At 46.7% G+C, this 14,833-nt stretch overlaps 1 protein-coding gene across 1 annotated transcript in view; it reads left to right on the forward strand.

Annotated features, from left to right (window-relative positions):
* The window catches only part of tenm3 (teneurin transmembrane protein 3), a 175,066-nt gene that overhangs the window by 37,085 nt on the left and 123,148 nt on the right, over positions 1-14,833 (forward strand). Inside the window, exons 2-3 of the mRNA XM_084686437.1 lie at positions 8,721-9,165; positions 13,661-13,939. Of these exons, the coding sequence (XP_084542563.1) occupies positions 8,892-9,165; positions 13,661-13,939 (553 nt within the window). The 5' untranslated portion in view covers positions 8,721-8,891. The remainder of the gene's footprint in view (positions 1-8,720; positions 9,166-13,660; positions 13,940-14,833) is intronic.

The raw sequence follows: 14,833 nt of genomic DNA on the forward strand, positions 1-14,833 counted from the left end.
CGTCTTCAATACCTGTCAGTTCCTCTTTAACTCTCCCTCTCCCTCAATCTCTCTGACTGTCGCTCTCCCTCTTTTTCACTCACTTTTTAATACCACTACATCTCTCAGAAGAATGAGGGTTTTATGTTATGCTAAGGATATGTTGTGTCGCTCTGCTCTCTCTACTCTCTCTACTCTCTCCTCTCTACTCTCTCTCTCTACTCTCTCTCTACTCTCTCTCTCTCGCTCTCTCTCTACTGTCTCTCTCTCTCTCTCTCTCTCTCTACTGTCTCTCTCTACTCTCTCCTCTCTCTACACTCTCTCTCTACGCTCACATTTCCCAAGGTGACTATGTTGGAATGTGCTTCATTCCTTTTTTCTCACACTCACACTCACTATCTCACTCTCTCACACCCACTCTATCATACTCACTCTCTCACATTCACTCTCTTACACTAACTCTCTCTCTCTCTCTCTATCAAACTCACTCTCTCATTCTATCACACTCTCTCTACCACACTCACTCTCTCACACACTCTCACTCTCTCGCTGTCTCTCTCTCTCTCTGTCTCTCTCTCTCTGTCTCTCTCTCTGTCTCTCTCTTTATGTCTCTCTCCTGTAAAGCTGCTGTTCCTCCTCTCAGTATTGGGGGAATGTTTATGTCAAAATTAAAATGTTGACACTATTAGAAACATGAAGCTTGTCACACTTTGTAAAATATGTTTATTTCCCGTTTTAATTTACTGCCAACATCTATACGAGCTGCTTCACAGTTCTAGTATTTGTTTCTTTAATACTTATATTAGCTGTCAGGACTGAACTATTAATTTGACACTAATGGCAAATATACAAAAATAGCCTCAAAATTTATGGGCTTGTTTCAAACACAACAATGTACTGTGAATTTATGATGTAATTTTAGTGATGTCACAACATACTAATGTTTGTAGACATACCTGAATTAAAAAATATTTCTGGTCATACAACCAAATAATATCCCTATTTATAACCTTAGATCTGTTTGTCCAGGTGTGTGTATATGTGTGTGTGTGTGTGTGTGTGCATGTGTGTGTGTGCATGGCGTTGTGGGTGTGGTGGGGTTCAGATGCTGTGGTACATGGCAGGCTCCTTTCTTTTCCGATTTCCAGCCAGGCAACATTCTAAACTATTGGTGTACAGTAATCACTTTCTCTCTGTTTCACACACACACACACACACACACACATACATTGTACACCCACACACTCTCTCACAAACACACTGTACACCCACACACTCCCCCCCCCCCCCCTCTCTCTCTCTCTCTCTCCTCTATCTCTCTCTCTTTCCCCCCTTCTCTCTCTCTCTCTCTCTTTCTTTCTCTCTGTCTCTCTCTTTCACACACACACACACACACACACACATACACACACAGCCTTTGCCTCCCCTTTTCATTCCATTTCCCTGAAGCAGAACGGAGCAGGAACCATTGAGAGGGAGGTGAAGTTGTGCCAGTCGTGGTCTACCTGCAAATGCAGAAATCCAACCTCCACAGATCCACTCAGCTAAGAGCTAGAAATATCCTTGCAAACCTACACATCCTCCAGTGTCCCAAGAGGATGTGTGTGCGCGCATGTGTGTGTGTGTGGTGGGGGTGGAGAGCGCACATTTTCCACTCGTTGTTATAATTCAACTCTCCTTCATACGCAAACAAGGAATAAATCTGGTGGTTTCAAAGGTGTGAATTTTATAGATGCTTTTATAGATGCTTATCAGCAGCCATCAATCAGCCAGGCGATAGGCATCTCTAACAGCGTATTAGGTGACTCCTTTCTCCAAATAACCACATATGTAAGCCAATCAGAGGCCTGGATTGAGCCAGGTCCCTGGGGAGAACCCGCCCTCGAGCAGGGGGGTCTGGAGTCACTTCCCTGACCTCAGCTGTCAATCACGACAAGTGTGTGTGTGTGTGTGTGTGTGTGTGTGTGTGTGTGTGTGTGTGTGTAGTTGAGGTCCAGGTCAGACGGGGCAGCCTAAATAGCCTCGAGGTAACTGTAACAGCACAACACTCACACATGGTCATACACACATGGTGATACACACACACACACACACATCCTGAGATCTAATCTAGGGGCCACAGAGAAAGCACAGTTGGTGTCATTGACACTCTGTAAGAGGCCCTTTTTAATACACATAACACCCATGAGAATACACGAAAGAAATACCGTTCAAATGCACGTAATCACTTTATCCTCCTTCATTTCCCCTGTCTGTTTCTTACACTCTCTGTTTTTTAGATCTGTGATGAGGTTGTGTGTTTCGAAATCAGACGATCTTGGATGCTTTAGAACAGCGAAGTTAGTCTTCGGAGAGGTTAGAAACACAGACAGACGGTCGTCACGGTGACGCCAATGGGGAGCTGTTAGTACCGCTAGGTGGTCGTGGAGTCTGGGCACAGTTCACAGTCCTGGCTCACTCCACACACTCCACACTTCTCCGGCCTCCTCATTCTGCTCACGGGGGGACGTGTTTCTATTCGGCTGCAGACAACCTGACAATTACCTGTCTGGTTTCCTGATGGGGGCTGTCAGGTGTGTGTGTGTGTGTGTGTGTGTGTGTGTGTGTGTGTGTGTGTGTGTGTGTGTGAGAGAGAGAGTGTGTGTGTGTGTGTGTGTGTGTGTGTGTGAGAGAGAGAGTGTGTGTGTGTGTGTGTGTGTGTGTGTGTGAGAGAGCGTGTGTGTGTGTGTGTGTGTGTGCCTGAGTGTGTCTGTGTGTATGTGTGTGTGTGTGTGCCTGAGAGTGTGTGTGTATGTGTGTGCCTGAGAGTGTGTGTGTGTGTGTGTGTGTGTGTGTGTGTGTGTGTGTGTGATAGCCTCTGTCAGATAAGTGCTTCTGGGTTTTAACCTTTTGCGAGAACGAGACACAGGAGGTGTGGACTAGAAAGTGAAAAGAAGGAGAGAAAGATGAAAGGAGGTGGTGACGAAAAAGGGTTGGGGAGATAGATAGAACAAGTGGCAACATGAATACCTGAGTAACATGATGAGAATTGTGTCTCTTTGAGTCTTACCCCAAAAAACAATGCACATGGGCTATGGGCACATGTGAAGCACTCTTTTAACGGTGAAAATACAGATATTTGTATTTGCTTCATGAGGGCCTCCAGAGCTGTGTTTTAATGCTTCGCATCGTTGATAGTCTGGGGAATGGGCCTCCACGCCTGGTTAGGACAGGAGTCTGACCCAGACACACTGGAGTCCTCCTCAGCTACCTATGTTCTTTACGTTCACTCAGAACAGCTACTGTAACTCATCACTTTCTACTCGTGACTTTATGACAAAAAGGACAACTGAAATTTCTTACTAGAAACTGATGCATGAGTCTTTTTGGGTTACGGGTAGAACCAAATACTTATCTTTCCTGGGACCCAAACAATAGTCATGTCCTTTTGGGCCAGAGGAGTTCCTCACCAGCCCAGACAGAAACCTTATAGAAACCATATAGGACCCTCGTAGATCTGGTCTATCAGTTATAGAACTGTTAGACCAGATCTGTTCTGTGTATCATAACAGTGGAGGGTGTTCCAGCCAGGTTTCTAACTCTTATCAGCCTGTCCCACTTTTCTCCTCTAGACATGTCTCTCTGCATCCCCCCATCCCTTTCCTACCGTAAGTCCTCATCTCTTATCCCTTATACTTTTAATCCCAAAGCACTGATGTCACCCTCTGTTCCTCCCTCCCTCCTCCTCCTCTCACCCTCATTTTACCTCTGTGACACCACTCCTTCCAAGTGAGTCCAAAAGGGCTGGAGGAAGAAATCAATACTGCCCTTCATTCTCTCCTTATCTCCTTTCTCCTCCTCTTCTTTCTTTCTTTCTTTCTTTCTTTCTTTCTTTCTTTGTTCTTTCTTTCTCTTCTTCTCTCTTTATGGCTTTCATTTCTCCTCATGGCTTTCTCTACTTCTGTTCTCTTCTTGCATGCTTCCCTCTCTTGTCTCCTCCTCCACCATTGATGCACAAGGAGAGGACGAAAAGAATACTAACTTGATATCTCTCTCTCTCTTTCTCTGTCTCTCCTTCTCCCTGCATCCCTCCATATCTGTCTCCTTCTACCTCTGTCCCAGTCTGGTAGTTTCAGCTCCAGCTGGGACCCCAGAATGACTCCCCCCCCCCCCCCCCCCCCCATCACCCTCTCTCACCCTTCTTCCCCCTCCCTCATGTACAATCAGTCCATTGTTCCCTGTGCGCCTGAAAGCTGCTACCTGTTATTATGTAGAGAGAACAGAGGGAAGAGTGGGAAAGAGAGAGAGAGAGGTAGAGAGAGAGAGAGAGTCATAATCAATGGTCCCTTTGTAGAAAAACAGCCACCCTCTCCCTCTCTTCCTTTCCTCTCCTCCAAACTTGACCCTCTCTCTCTTTCTCTCTCATTCTCCTTTTACTTCATCCCTCTTTTTCTTCCATCCTGCCTCCTTCTTTTCATACTTATCCTGTCTTACTCTTCTCCCCCTCTCTGCCTCCTTTAGTCTTCCTTCTCCCCATCTCTCTCTCTCTCCCTGTTTCTCTCTCTCCCTGTTTCTCTCTCTCCGTTTCTCTCTCTTGTCGATATACAGGGGGAAGCGGTCTACTGAGCCGACCCAAGCGGCCAATTACTCGCTGCGTTGGATAATCTAATGATTACATACCGGCCGACGTGACACACACACACACACAGCGATGTTCAGGAATGGACGAGCAGATATAAACATCCTAATATGATAAAAGTGAAGAGCTTCAGGAGTTTGCCTCTCATGAAGGAACAGTTTATGATGCATATGTCCTATATTTATAGATGTTTATATTGCTATGTTGTTGAACAGAATGGGGTCATTCAGGATATTATTTACTGTGTGTGCATACAGCATTGAACGAAACGGCATGTGTGTGCGTGCGCGTGTGTGTAATAGACGACATCCATCCGAGCTCTCTGCGCCGGCTCACGTAAGCCTGACTGCAGAACACACACCTCCTCTCCTCTAATCACAATCCTCCCAGGACCTGACCATTCCTCTCACTCAACCTGTTGCCTGTTGAGGGTTAGACATATTTATACACACACGCACACACCCAGACAGCTGCAGGCGAGGACTAACCCTTTCCCCTTCCCCCTCGCCCCCCAGCCCCCCACCTTTTCCTCCCTCCCTTCTTCCTTCTCGATCTCCCCCACCATCTGGTGTTAACTGTGTCTCAGACCTAGAGAGGTACAGCCGTCTCATATTAGGGAAGCAGGCACCACCTTATTAGTCCTCTCTCTGCCCCACTGGCTCAGGTTTCTTGCCCCGACTCAGAGCTCCTTCCCTGGGTAGACCTGCCGGCCTCATGGCCAGCCCTGGAGTTGTCTGGGTTGCAGGGAAAAGAGGGGAGAAGGAAGGAGGAGAGAGGGAAGGAGGGGGAAGGAGGGGGAAGGGGCACGGCGACTCTGGCCTTGAATTAGTCACACAGAACAGGGCCATGCACACACACACACACACACACTCACACACACTCACACACAGTATCTGAGTGTTTCTGTGTTCCTTTTTTTTCTTTCTTCCTCTTCGTCCTGTGAATTCCTCACTCCTTCACCTTGTCCGTCTCCCTCTCTCCCTCTCTATCTGTCATGGTGTGTTTGGGGCCAATCCCGCTCCTTTCAAACCCACCCAACTGGAAATAGACAGAACACACTTTTTTCTTTCTTCCACTTCTTTTTTCTTTTCTCCTGCTGACATCCTTCCATTCTGCGCTAGTTCCAGTGATTATGTTTCCTGACCGGGTTCCGCGCTGCGGTTCTAACAGTCCTAGGTTCTACGAAAGGTTCAATTTCACACCATGTTCCACGAGACGTAAAAGCACTGATCTGCTCCCACCACACACGCGCACGCACACATGCACTCTATCTTTCGAACTCACTCTCCTTCTATCTCTCTCTCCTACAATAAGAGAGAAAAGCAGGGAATTGACACAGAGGAAAACTTTCTCTGAGTGAGAATATGGGTCAGTCCAGCTCAAAACACAATGGCACTGTGGCAAAATGATTCTCTATTTTTCATTCTCCCTACATCTCTCCTCCTCCTCTTCCCTTGTTCCCCCTCTCCCCTCGTCTTTCCCCTTCTATCTCCTCATCTCCTCATTGTTCTACTTAGTTCAACATCGTTCCTCATGGCTGTTTTTTAAAGTCCAAGATCCTTTTATAAACGGACGCTTGATTTATCCCTTTGGTGTCCCACATGGGCGGAGTTGATACTTTTTTATGCCTTGAAAGATGCTTCCCCGATGACATTATTTATGAGGCCTTTTGTCCTTGTGCACGCATGCGTGTGTGTGCGATATGTTCGAGCTGCGTGATTGCAAATTTACAGTATAAAGGATGACAGGGTTTAGTGGAGGTTGGAAATAAATCTTTCCTCCGTCCCTTTCTCCTCCTCTACTCCTCTCCTCCCTTTTCTGCCTCTCTCTCAGCAACCCATTTCTTTCTCCCTTCCTCCATCCACCTCCCCTCCCTCCCGTCTCTTATCACATGTTCCCCTTCCCGCCCTCCCTTCTTCCGTACGTTCATCTTCCCTCCATTCCTCCCTCTCTCATCCATCTCTCCATTTCTCCTTCCTTTTTTTCGACCTCCCCTTTCCTTCAGCCTATAGTTCATCCCGACGTCTTGGTGAGAGCATTGACCTATTCATATGGAATAACACCAGCAGACGTGCATGTGTGTAGGTGTGTGTGCACGCCCATGTGTGTGTGTAGGGGATCAGGAGACTCCAGATGGGACCACATGGAGAGAGGGGACAAACATTGCCTGAGGTAGCTGCACCCTGCACTCTGCTTATAGACGGTCACAAGGGGTTGGGATGTGTGTGTGTGTGGGGGGGTGGGGGGGGGGGGGTGGGGGGTGATAGACAGGGAGGGACAACATCCCTGAGGTGAAGCTGGTTTGCTCAGGCGTCTCTCTGAGGTCACCCTCTACACACACACACACACACCAGCCACCCAGCCAGCCAGCCAGCCAGCCTGTAAACCCCAGGGCTTTGAGTGTGTTAACGCCAGCTCTCCAGAGCCGCAGGTTAAAGAAGTCATCTGCTCTGTCAACTCACACGTCATCTCACTGCATGACTTCACACTTCACACACACACCTAACACACACACACACACACACACACACACAAAGCTCTCCTGCCTCCTCTTCTTCCTTCTCTCTCTTCCTCTCATGTATCCTCCTTCTTTTCCCTTCCTCTCCTCCTCTGTTTCCCTTCTGCTCTATACAGCCTGTTGTCACACTGTTAAGTGAATACTTTAATTACTAATAAAGCTCTTGATCAGCCTGCTATAATTCACAGGATTCAATATCGACTGTCAATCAGGAGGGTGTAGGGACACACTGTGTGTGTGTGTTTTGGACAGATACTAGTTCAGAATAGCATTGTTTCATTTTCAAGGCAACATACTTAGTGACCCCCTCTCTAACCTCTATGTTGAATTCTCTCCCTTCATCTCTCTCTCTCTCTCTCTCTCTCTCTCTCTCTCTCTCTCTCTCTCTCTCTCTCCCTCTCTCTACCCCTCACTCTCCCTTCAACTTCATCTCTCTCTACCCCTCTCTCTCTCTCTCTCCCTCCCTTCCTCTTCATATTTCTCTCTACCCCTCTCTTTCTCTATCTGTCTCTCTCCCTTCATGTCTCTCTATCTCTGTTGAGTGAGCCTCTCCATTCTCTCTCTCACAGAGGAGGGCTCCCCCAAAGTTCACTCTGGAAGCCTTATCAGAAATATGTTAACCGCTTCTAACACAAGATGGATGACGTCTGAAGATGCACGAAAAAAAAAACACGTTTGAGAAAGTACAGCGTAGCACTCTCTCCCACAATCTCTCTTTCTCTCTCTCCCCACTTTTTTTTTCTTTTCCCGCTTTCTCCCTGCTCTTTATTTCTCTGGGAGACCTCCAGAAGAGGTTCAGCCAAGAAATAAATTAAAGTTGTGCAATTATCAGCCAGCAGAATTAGAAGCAGGGAAAGTTTTTGGCTAATAAACATTTGGAGAGCGCCCTGGGGGCTATGAGAGCGGTTATATCTCTCCTGTCCTCCATAAACGCTGCCGTCTCTTTTATTTATTTGATTCCACATGCCAGGATGTTTTAGGTTCAACTTATTCATTCTTGATGGCGTGATTTAATGAAGGTTTTTTTTTTTCCTTTTAATTTTATTTTCATTTCATTTTTTTTGTCTTTGTTCTTTCCTTCGGCCTTTCCTGTTGCACCAGATGTGATAGCGTGTGTGTGTTTGTGTGTGTCTGTCTGTGTGTGTGTGTGTATGCGTGTATGTGAATCTTACCGTTGGGTCATATTAACGGCTGTGTTTCACTTCTCATCAACTCTGGAGGAACCCCAGACTGAGGGGAAGGGGGGAATCAATTAAAAGAAGCCCCCCCCCCACGTGCACTACATTTACGCACACACGCACGTGCACATACGTGCATATATACACACACTTCTTCTTTGTTCTCTGTCCTTCTCTAACCCAGGCCCTCTCCTCTCCTGTTCCCCAAAGGCATACAAGCCCCCTACTCGGACACTTAGCAACACACACACAAACACACACACGCTCCATAAGGTGGGGAGGATTTAGGGATCCTGGGAAGATTAAGTGCACAGCTTAGTGCTATCTGAGCGACCACTGTCTCACGCTTTTTCCTCATTTTTCTTTGCTCTCTCCCTCTCTCTCCTTTTCTCTCCCTTTCTCTATCTCTCTCTCTCTTTCTCTCCAGGTATCCAAGTCCAAGGACCGGCTTGGGGCTGAGCATTGCCTCACCTCTCTTACCGCCCCCTCTTCCCTTTCTCCTCCTTTTGTTCCCTCTCTCCTCCCTCTCTCCTTCTCCCTCCCTTCCCTCCCACTCTCCTCCCTCTCTCCGGCGGTGGCGTCAAAGCATGCAGGCAGGATGGAGGTGAAGGAGCGCCGCCCGTACTGCTCTCTCACCAAGAGCCGCAGGGACAAGGACAGCGGCCGCCGCTACACCGGCTCCTCCGGGGACAGCGAGGACGCCCCGGCCCCGCCCCAGCGCGTCCCCACCCAGAAGTCCTACAGCTCCAGCGAGACCCTCAAGGCCTTCGACACACACCATCACGCCGACTCCTCCCGACTGCTGTACACACACACCCAGGGCAGGGTGAAGGACATGGTGCACCGCCAGCAGGAAGAGTACTCAGGACGAGGTGACACGCATGCACGCACGCACACGCATACACACACATGATACACACACACACAGTCAACGACTTGGTGGTGGGATGTGCTCTAAGTAACACCAAGGTGAAAGCCCCGCACAGCCTTTTTACAGACAGACATCTCCATGCAGACAGACACCATCTCACCAGACACAAAGATGCAGACAGACATCTCCATGCAGACAGACACCATCTCACCAGACACAAAGATGCAGACAGACATCTCCATGCAGACAGACACCATCTCACCAGACAAACAGATGCAGACAGACATCTCCATGCAGACAGACACCATCTCACCAGACACAAAGATGCAGACAGACATCTCCATGCAGACAGACACCATCTCACCAGACAAACAGATGCAGACAGACATCTCCATGCAGACAGACACCATCTCACCAGACACAAAGATGCAGACAGACATCTCCATGCAGACAGACACCATCTCACCAGACAAACAGATGCAGACAGACATCTCCATGCAGACAGACACCATCTCACCAGACACAAAGATGCAGACAGACATCTCCATGCAGACAGACACCATCTCACCAGACAAACAGATGCAGACAGACATCTCCATGCAGACAGACACCATCTCACCAGACACAAAGATGCAGACAGACAGGCTCAGGACACCACTGATCCATCCACACCTCCGCCCTCCCCAGGCCTGACAGTCCAAGCTTATCTTAAGTCAACATTTGAGTTGCAACCCACCTTGGTTGATTATACAAACCCATGGTGTGTATGTGTGTGTTTTTGTGTGTGTATGTGTATTTAACACTCTACCAGTCCAAAGAGAGACTTGAGGAGCATCGGTCAGTTAGAGTTTAAGTGTTTTGGCAGAGTTATATCTTTACTTCTTTGTTTCATGCCCAGCAATCACTTGTCACACACACGTACGCACACACACGCACACACACTGGGCCTGCTCTATGTCTAGTCCACCACTCACTCCCCAAAGTCTCTCAACGAATAAAGTAAATTTGAGAACAAAGCACACTTGAACAACGATGCTGTCGACAGTGAACCATTGCTAAGAGATATTTTATTTGACAACTGTAAGATCCACACGGCCTACATCTTTTTGAAACTGTTTAAATGAACTTTTCTTCCATTATTTTTTAGATGTTAAATGTTGATCAAATGAATAGAAGTAAAACTCGTGTTCCAGGCTGAGTTTTTACTAAAACATAACTGCAATACTTTGAAGTTGCATTTGATTATTCTTCCACCTCAATTAACGCTTCATGAATAGTTGAGAAAAAAGGTGTTAATTACTTAATTATCTTATTATGTACATTTTCATTGCTGGCTGATTGGCGCTCATTTAAAATTAATATAATTTTAATTGAACTGCAGTCACTATCTCAGTTATGTGTGTAATTACCAAGCTTTAAAATTCCTCCTTATTGCCAGATTAAAGATCTCTGTTTGGTTCTTTCTCTTAGCAACCAATTTAAATGTCTGTTTAGTTTCTACATGTTTTTATTTTTATTTTTGACTAACATTTAAATTATTTTGAAAGAGTAAAAAAAAAAAAAAAGAATATATATTTTTATTTATATATCAAGAATATAATAAACAGGTGCTGTGCGATCTCCACTGTCGGATATAAATAATAAGACCGTGTTAACTGGTATATATTTAGTTTGATTTGGTTCAAGCTACTTTAGCCAGGCCATCGCCATCACCATGGTGCCCACACTGGAATGAGCACGCCTGATGTGGTCTCAGTGCAAACCTTTCAGAAGGAGAAGAAAAAGAATACGGAAATGAATACATAAATTATGACCCGTATGTTTTTAATTGGATTTTTGTTTCCAAAAAATTCCCCAATTGAAATACCATGTGCGGAGTGTAGCGGTATACTGGAGGGTAGTGTTAATTATGCAATGCTGTTTTGTTTTTGGGTTCACATTGAGAAGACCCAAATTAAGTGTGTTTGATTCATCCCTGGTTGCAGCATATTTAAATGACGGTTTCATTTACAGTTTAAATGTGCATGAAGGCGGTGTCATCAGAATGCTTTGATTTCATTTCGTCTTGTTGTTTGATCAATTTAAAAATCACCACATATTTTCCAAATGTTCAGCTCAAATTAATTATCTTAACACAGCAAGAAATATTCTTAATTGGATGTCCATATTTTTTTTAATGACCTACTCACAATACTTCAATAGCGTAATGTATTTAGCCACTGCTAATAATGATAAATAGTATGTTATTAATAGGATAAACTGATGAAAATAAGAATAAAACAATAATAATAATTGTGATAATAATAAGTAATATTGTTAATTAATGATGAGAATGTAATGACAAATAATGACAATAATATATCAATAATAATAATGATACTAATAATAATAATATAATCATATTAACAATATTTGCGCTAATCCATTCAACTGTTACCGCACTGCTTTGGCCTTTGGCTGGTAGCTGTGTCACAGTATTGCTACTTCTATCAGATTGTGATGAATGGAGCCTGAGGGAACGTGAGTGTGCTCTGCATTCCTTTAGGCAGACATAACCTGGCCATGCTAAGACGGAGGAAGAAACATATGAGGACAATCATTAGACCACAAATCTCTGCCAAACACATCTCTCTCTCTCTCTCTCTCTCTCTCTCTCTCTCTCTCTCTCTCTCTCTCTCTCTCTCTCTCTCTCTCTCTCTCTCTCTCTCTCTCCTCCCTCCCTCTCACCCTCTCTTTCTCACCCTCTCTCTCTCACCCTGTCTCTCTCTTACCCTCTCTCTCTATCCCGCTCTCTATCTCTCTTGCCCTCTTCACGTTGATAAGTAGCAGACAGTGTTTGCTCTGGCGGCCTCGCTTTGTAAATGAGTGTGCATGTGTTTTTGTGTGTGTGCATGTTTGCGTGTGTGTGTGTGTGTGTGTGTACACACCCCTCCAGACATGTTTTCTAAGCCCAACATTGCCAAGCAGGCAGTAATGTTTCTTATTGGGCATTTGTCTGTGGCCTTGTCACAGTTCTGGCACACAGCCTCATTGCTTACACTGCCAAATAGCCTTTCTTTATAAAGTTACAATGCTGTTAGATTTGTTGTTTTCCATGTAATTTTTTAAAAACGTGACCTATCTTCCAGTCTGCCTTCTCAGCACATAGGCAGTATGTTGACTTTTGTGTATGTGTGAATGTGCTTTGTTGGTCAATGTGTGTCTGTGTTGGGGTTGCCTGTGATGTGTGTGTGAGGTGGGGTGTGTCAGGGTCAATGTTTATATAAGCCTCCATTTTCACCTGGGGTTCAACCTCCAACCCCCCCCCCCCCCCCCCTCCCCACACACACACACAAAGACAGCGCTATCAATTTACAGATTTATTTCACCTCTTCTTTCTTCCTTTCTTCGTCTCTCGGATGTGTGTTCATAGCTCACCACCTCCACATGGCTCCCCAGACTCCACCGGTGCAGCCATTTACCTGTCAGCCTGTGTTCTCCTGTTGTCTTGCTCATCCCTCACACCCCACTTAACTCTGACTTAACCTGCTAGCATTGTAGACTTGCAGCTGGGAAACACGCACACGCACACACACATGCACGCAGCCCACCACCCCACCATACAAAGGTTTGCTTACACACACTCTCACACGCACACCTTTGAAGCAAGGGACAGGACACTAGCCCACCGGAGCAGACAATGGAACTCACTTAGCCGTGTCTGTATTCAATAAAACCTGCTGGGGTACAGACAGAGGTGATGGAGAGAGAAAGAGTGTGTGTGTGTGTGTGAGTGTGTCTGTGGGTGTACGTGTGTGTGAGGATGCGTGTGAGTGTGTGTGAGTGTTTCCGGCCAGCGAGGCCTGGAGTGGTCAAGTGGAGGTTAGCTTGACAGATGGTGTGTTGGTGACATTAAAGGACTTGTTCCCAGGACCCTCAGAGAAGTAAATCTGGCCATAGAACACACAAACACACACACACACACACACACACAGAAAGCTCTTTCCATCTGTGGTTTAATGATTCTTTTAGAAATCATTTCAGGTGGACCAGAAATTACAGACCTCAACCCTCTACTTCCAGCAATTCTCATACACTTCTGGGAAAAGGATAATGATCTTGATGATTATGACAAAAAAGACAACGATGGTGGTGTTAACAAAGCTGATACACCTTCCTTTTCTCGTCCTCCTCCTCTCTTCCTTCTCCTCCTGCTCTTCCTGCTCCTCCTCCTGCTCTTGCTGCTCCCCCTCCCCTCATGTCGCCCCTTCCCCTCCTCTCTGTCCTCCTCCTCCCCTTGCTCCACTCCTCCTCCTCCCCCTCTCCTCCTCCCCTTTCCTCATCCTCTTCCTCATCCCTTTTTCCTCCTCCTCCCCCTCTCCTCCTCCCCCCTTCCTCATCCCCCTGTCCTTATCCCCTCCCCCCCCCTTCCCCCTTCTCCTCCCCCCTCCTCCTCCCCCCTCCTCCTCCCCCTCTCCTCCTCCTCTCCTCCTCCTCCTCCTCTTCTCCTCCTCCAGGCCAGAACTTCAGCCTGCGTCAGCTGGGGATCTGTGAGCCTGCTACGCGTCGCGGCCTGGCCTTCTGTGCCGAGATGGGCCTCCCCCACAGAGGCTACTCTGCTGGTACAGCCTCCGACCTGGACACTGAAAACGAGGCCGTGATGTCACCGGAGCGCGCCATGCGCCTGTGGGGCCGGGGGGTGAAGGGGGGGCGGAGCTCCTGCCTGTCCAGCCGCTCCAACTCAGCCCTCACGCTGACGGACACGGAGCACGAGAACAAGTCAGACAGCGACAACGGTCAGTCTGTCTGGATGTCTCTTTATCTCACGCCTCTCTCTCTCTTTCTCTGTCTCTTTCTTCCTCTCTTTCTTTATTTCACGCCTCTCTCTCTCTTTCTGTATCTCTTTCTTCCTCTCTTTATCACAGGCCTCTCTCTCTCTTTATATATCTCTTTCTTCCTCTCTATCTTTCTCTCTCTTTATCTCACACCTCTGTCTCTTTCTCTCTCTCTTCTTCTCTATCTGTAGTATATCTCATTCGGACCTAACTGGCTTAGATGCATGGCAGCACTGCAAGACAACCATAAAAAAAAACAAAAAAAACTATGTGTATGTTCGGTGAGCTCGACATATGGGGAATTTGAGAGTGCATGAACTTGACAGATTGTGTGTCAAAAGTGACTGGTGTAAAAGAGAGAGAGAGAGAGAGAGAGAGAGAGAGAGAGAGAGAGAGAGAGAGAGAGAGTGAAAAAGAGAGAGAGAAAAAGAGAGAGAAAGAGAGAGAGAGAGGGAACCCGAAGAGAAGGGCCTGTCTCCTCTTCCTCTTTCTCTAGTCTTCTCCCTCCCACCTATTTTCTCCACTCCTTTTCCCCCTGAGGCCTCTAAGCACAATCAAAGATGCCTTTGTACTTCTCTCCACCCACCCCCCTCTCCTCTCTCTATCCTCTATCTATCCTCTCTCTATCTGTAGCTTTGTCTCCCCCCCATACCCAACCTAGTGTGTCAGGGTGAATGGACACACACAGTAGTTGATTAACAGTCTCCAGCAGTCTGATGTGCAAATGTGATCGAGCTGCAAACTGCCACAAACTTACGCTAGACTGTGAAAACCGGAAAATATCTGTCACATACACATGAACAAGCACAAACACATGAACACACTCGCTCACTCGCACACACACACACACACACA

This window comes from Hypomesus nipponensis, chromosome 22 (genome assembly GCF_054491055.1).
Source record: "Hypomesus nipponensis isolate SF chromosome 22, ASM5449105v1, whole genome shotgun sequence".
NCBI lineage: Eukaryota > Metazoa > Chordata > Actinopteri > Osmeriformes > Osmeridae > Hypomesus > Hypomesus nipponensis.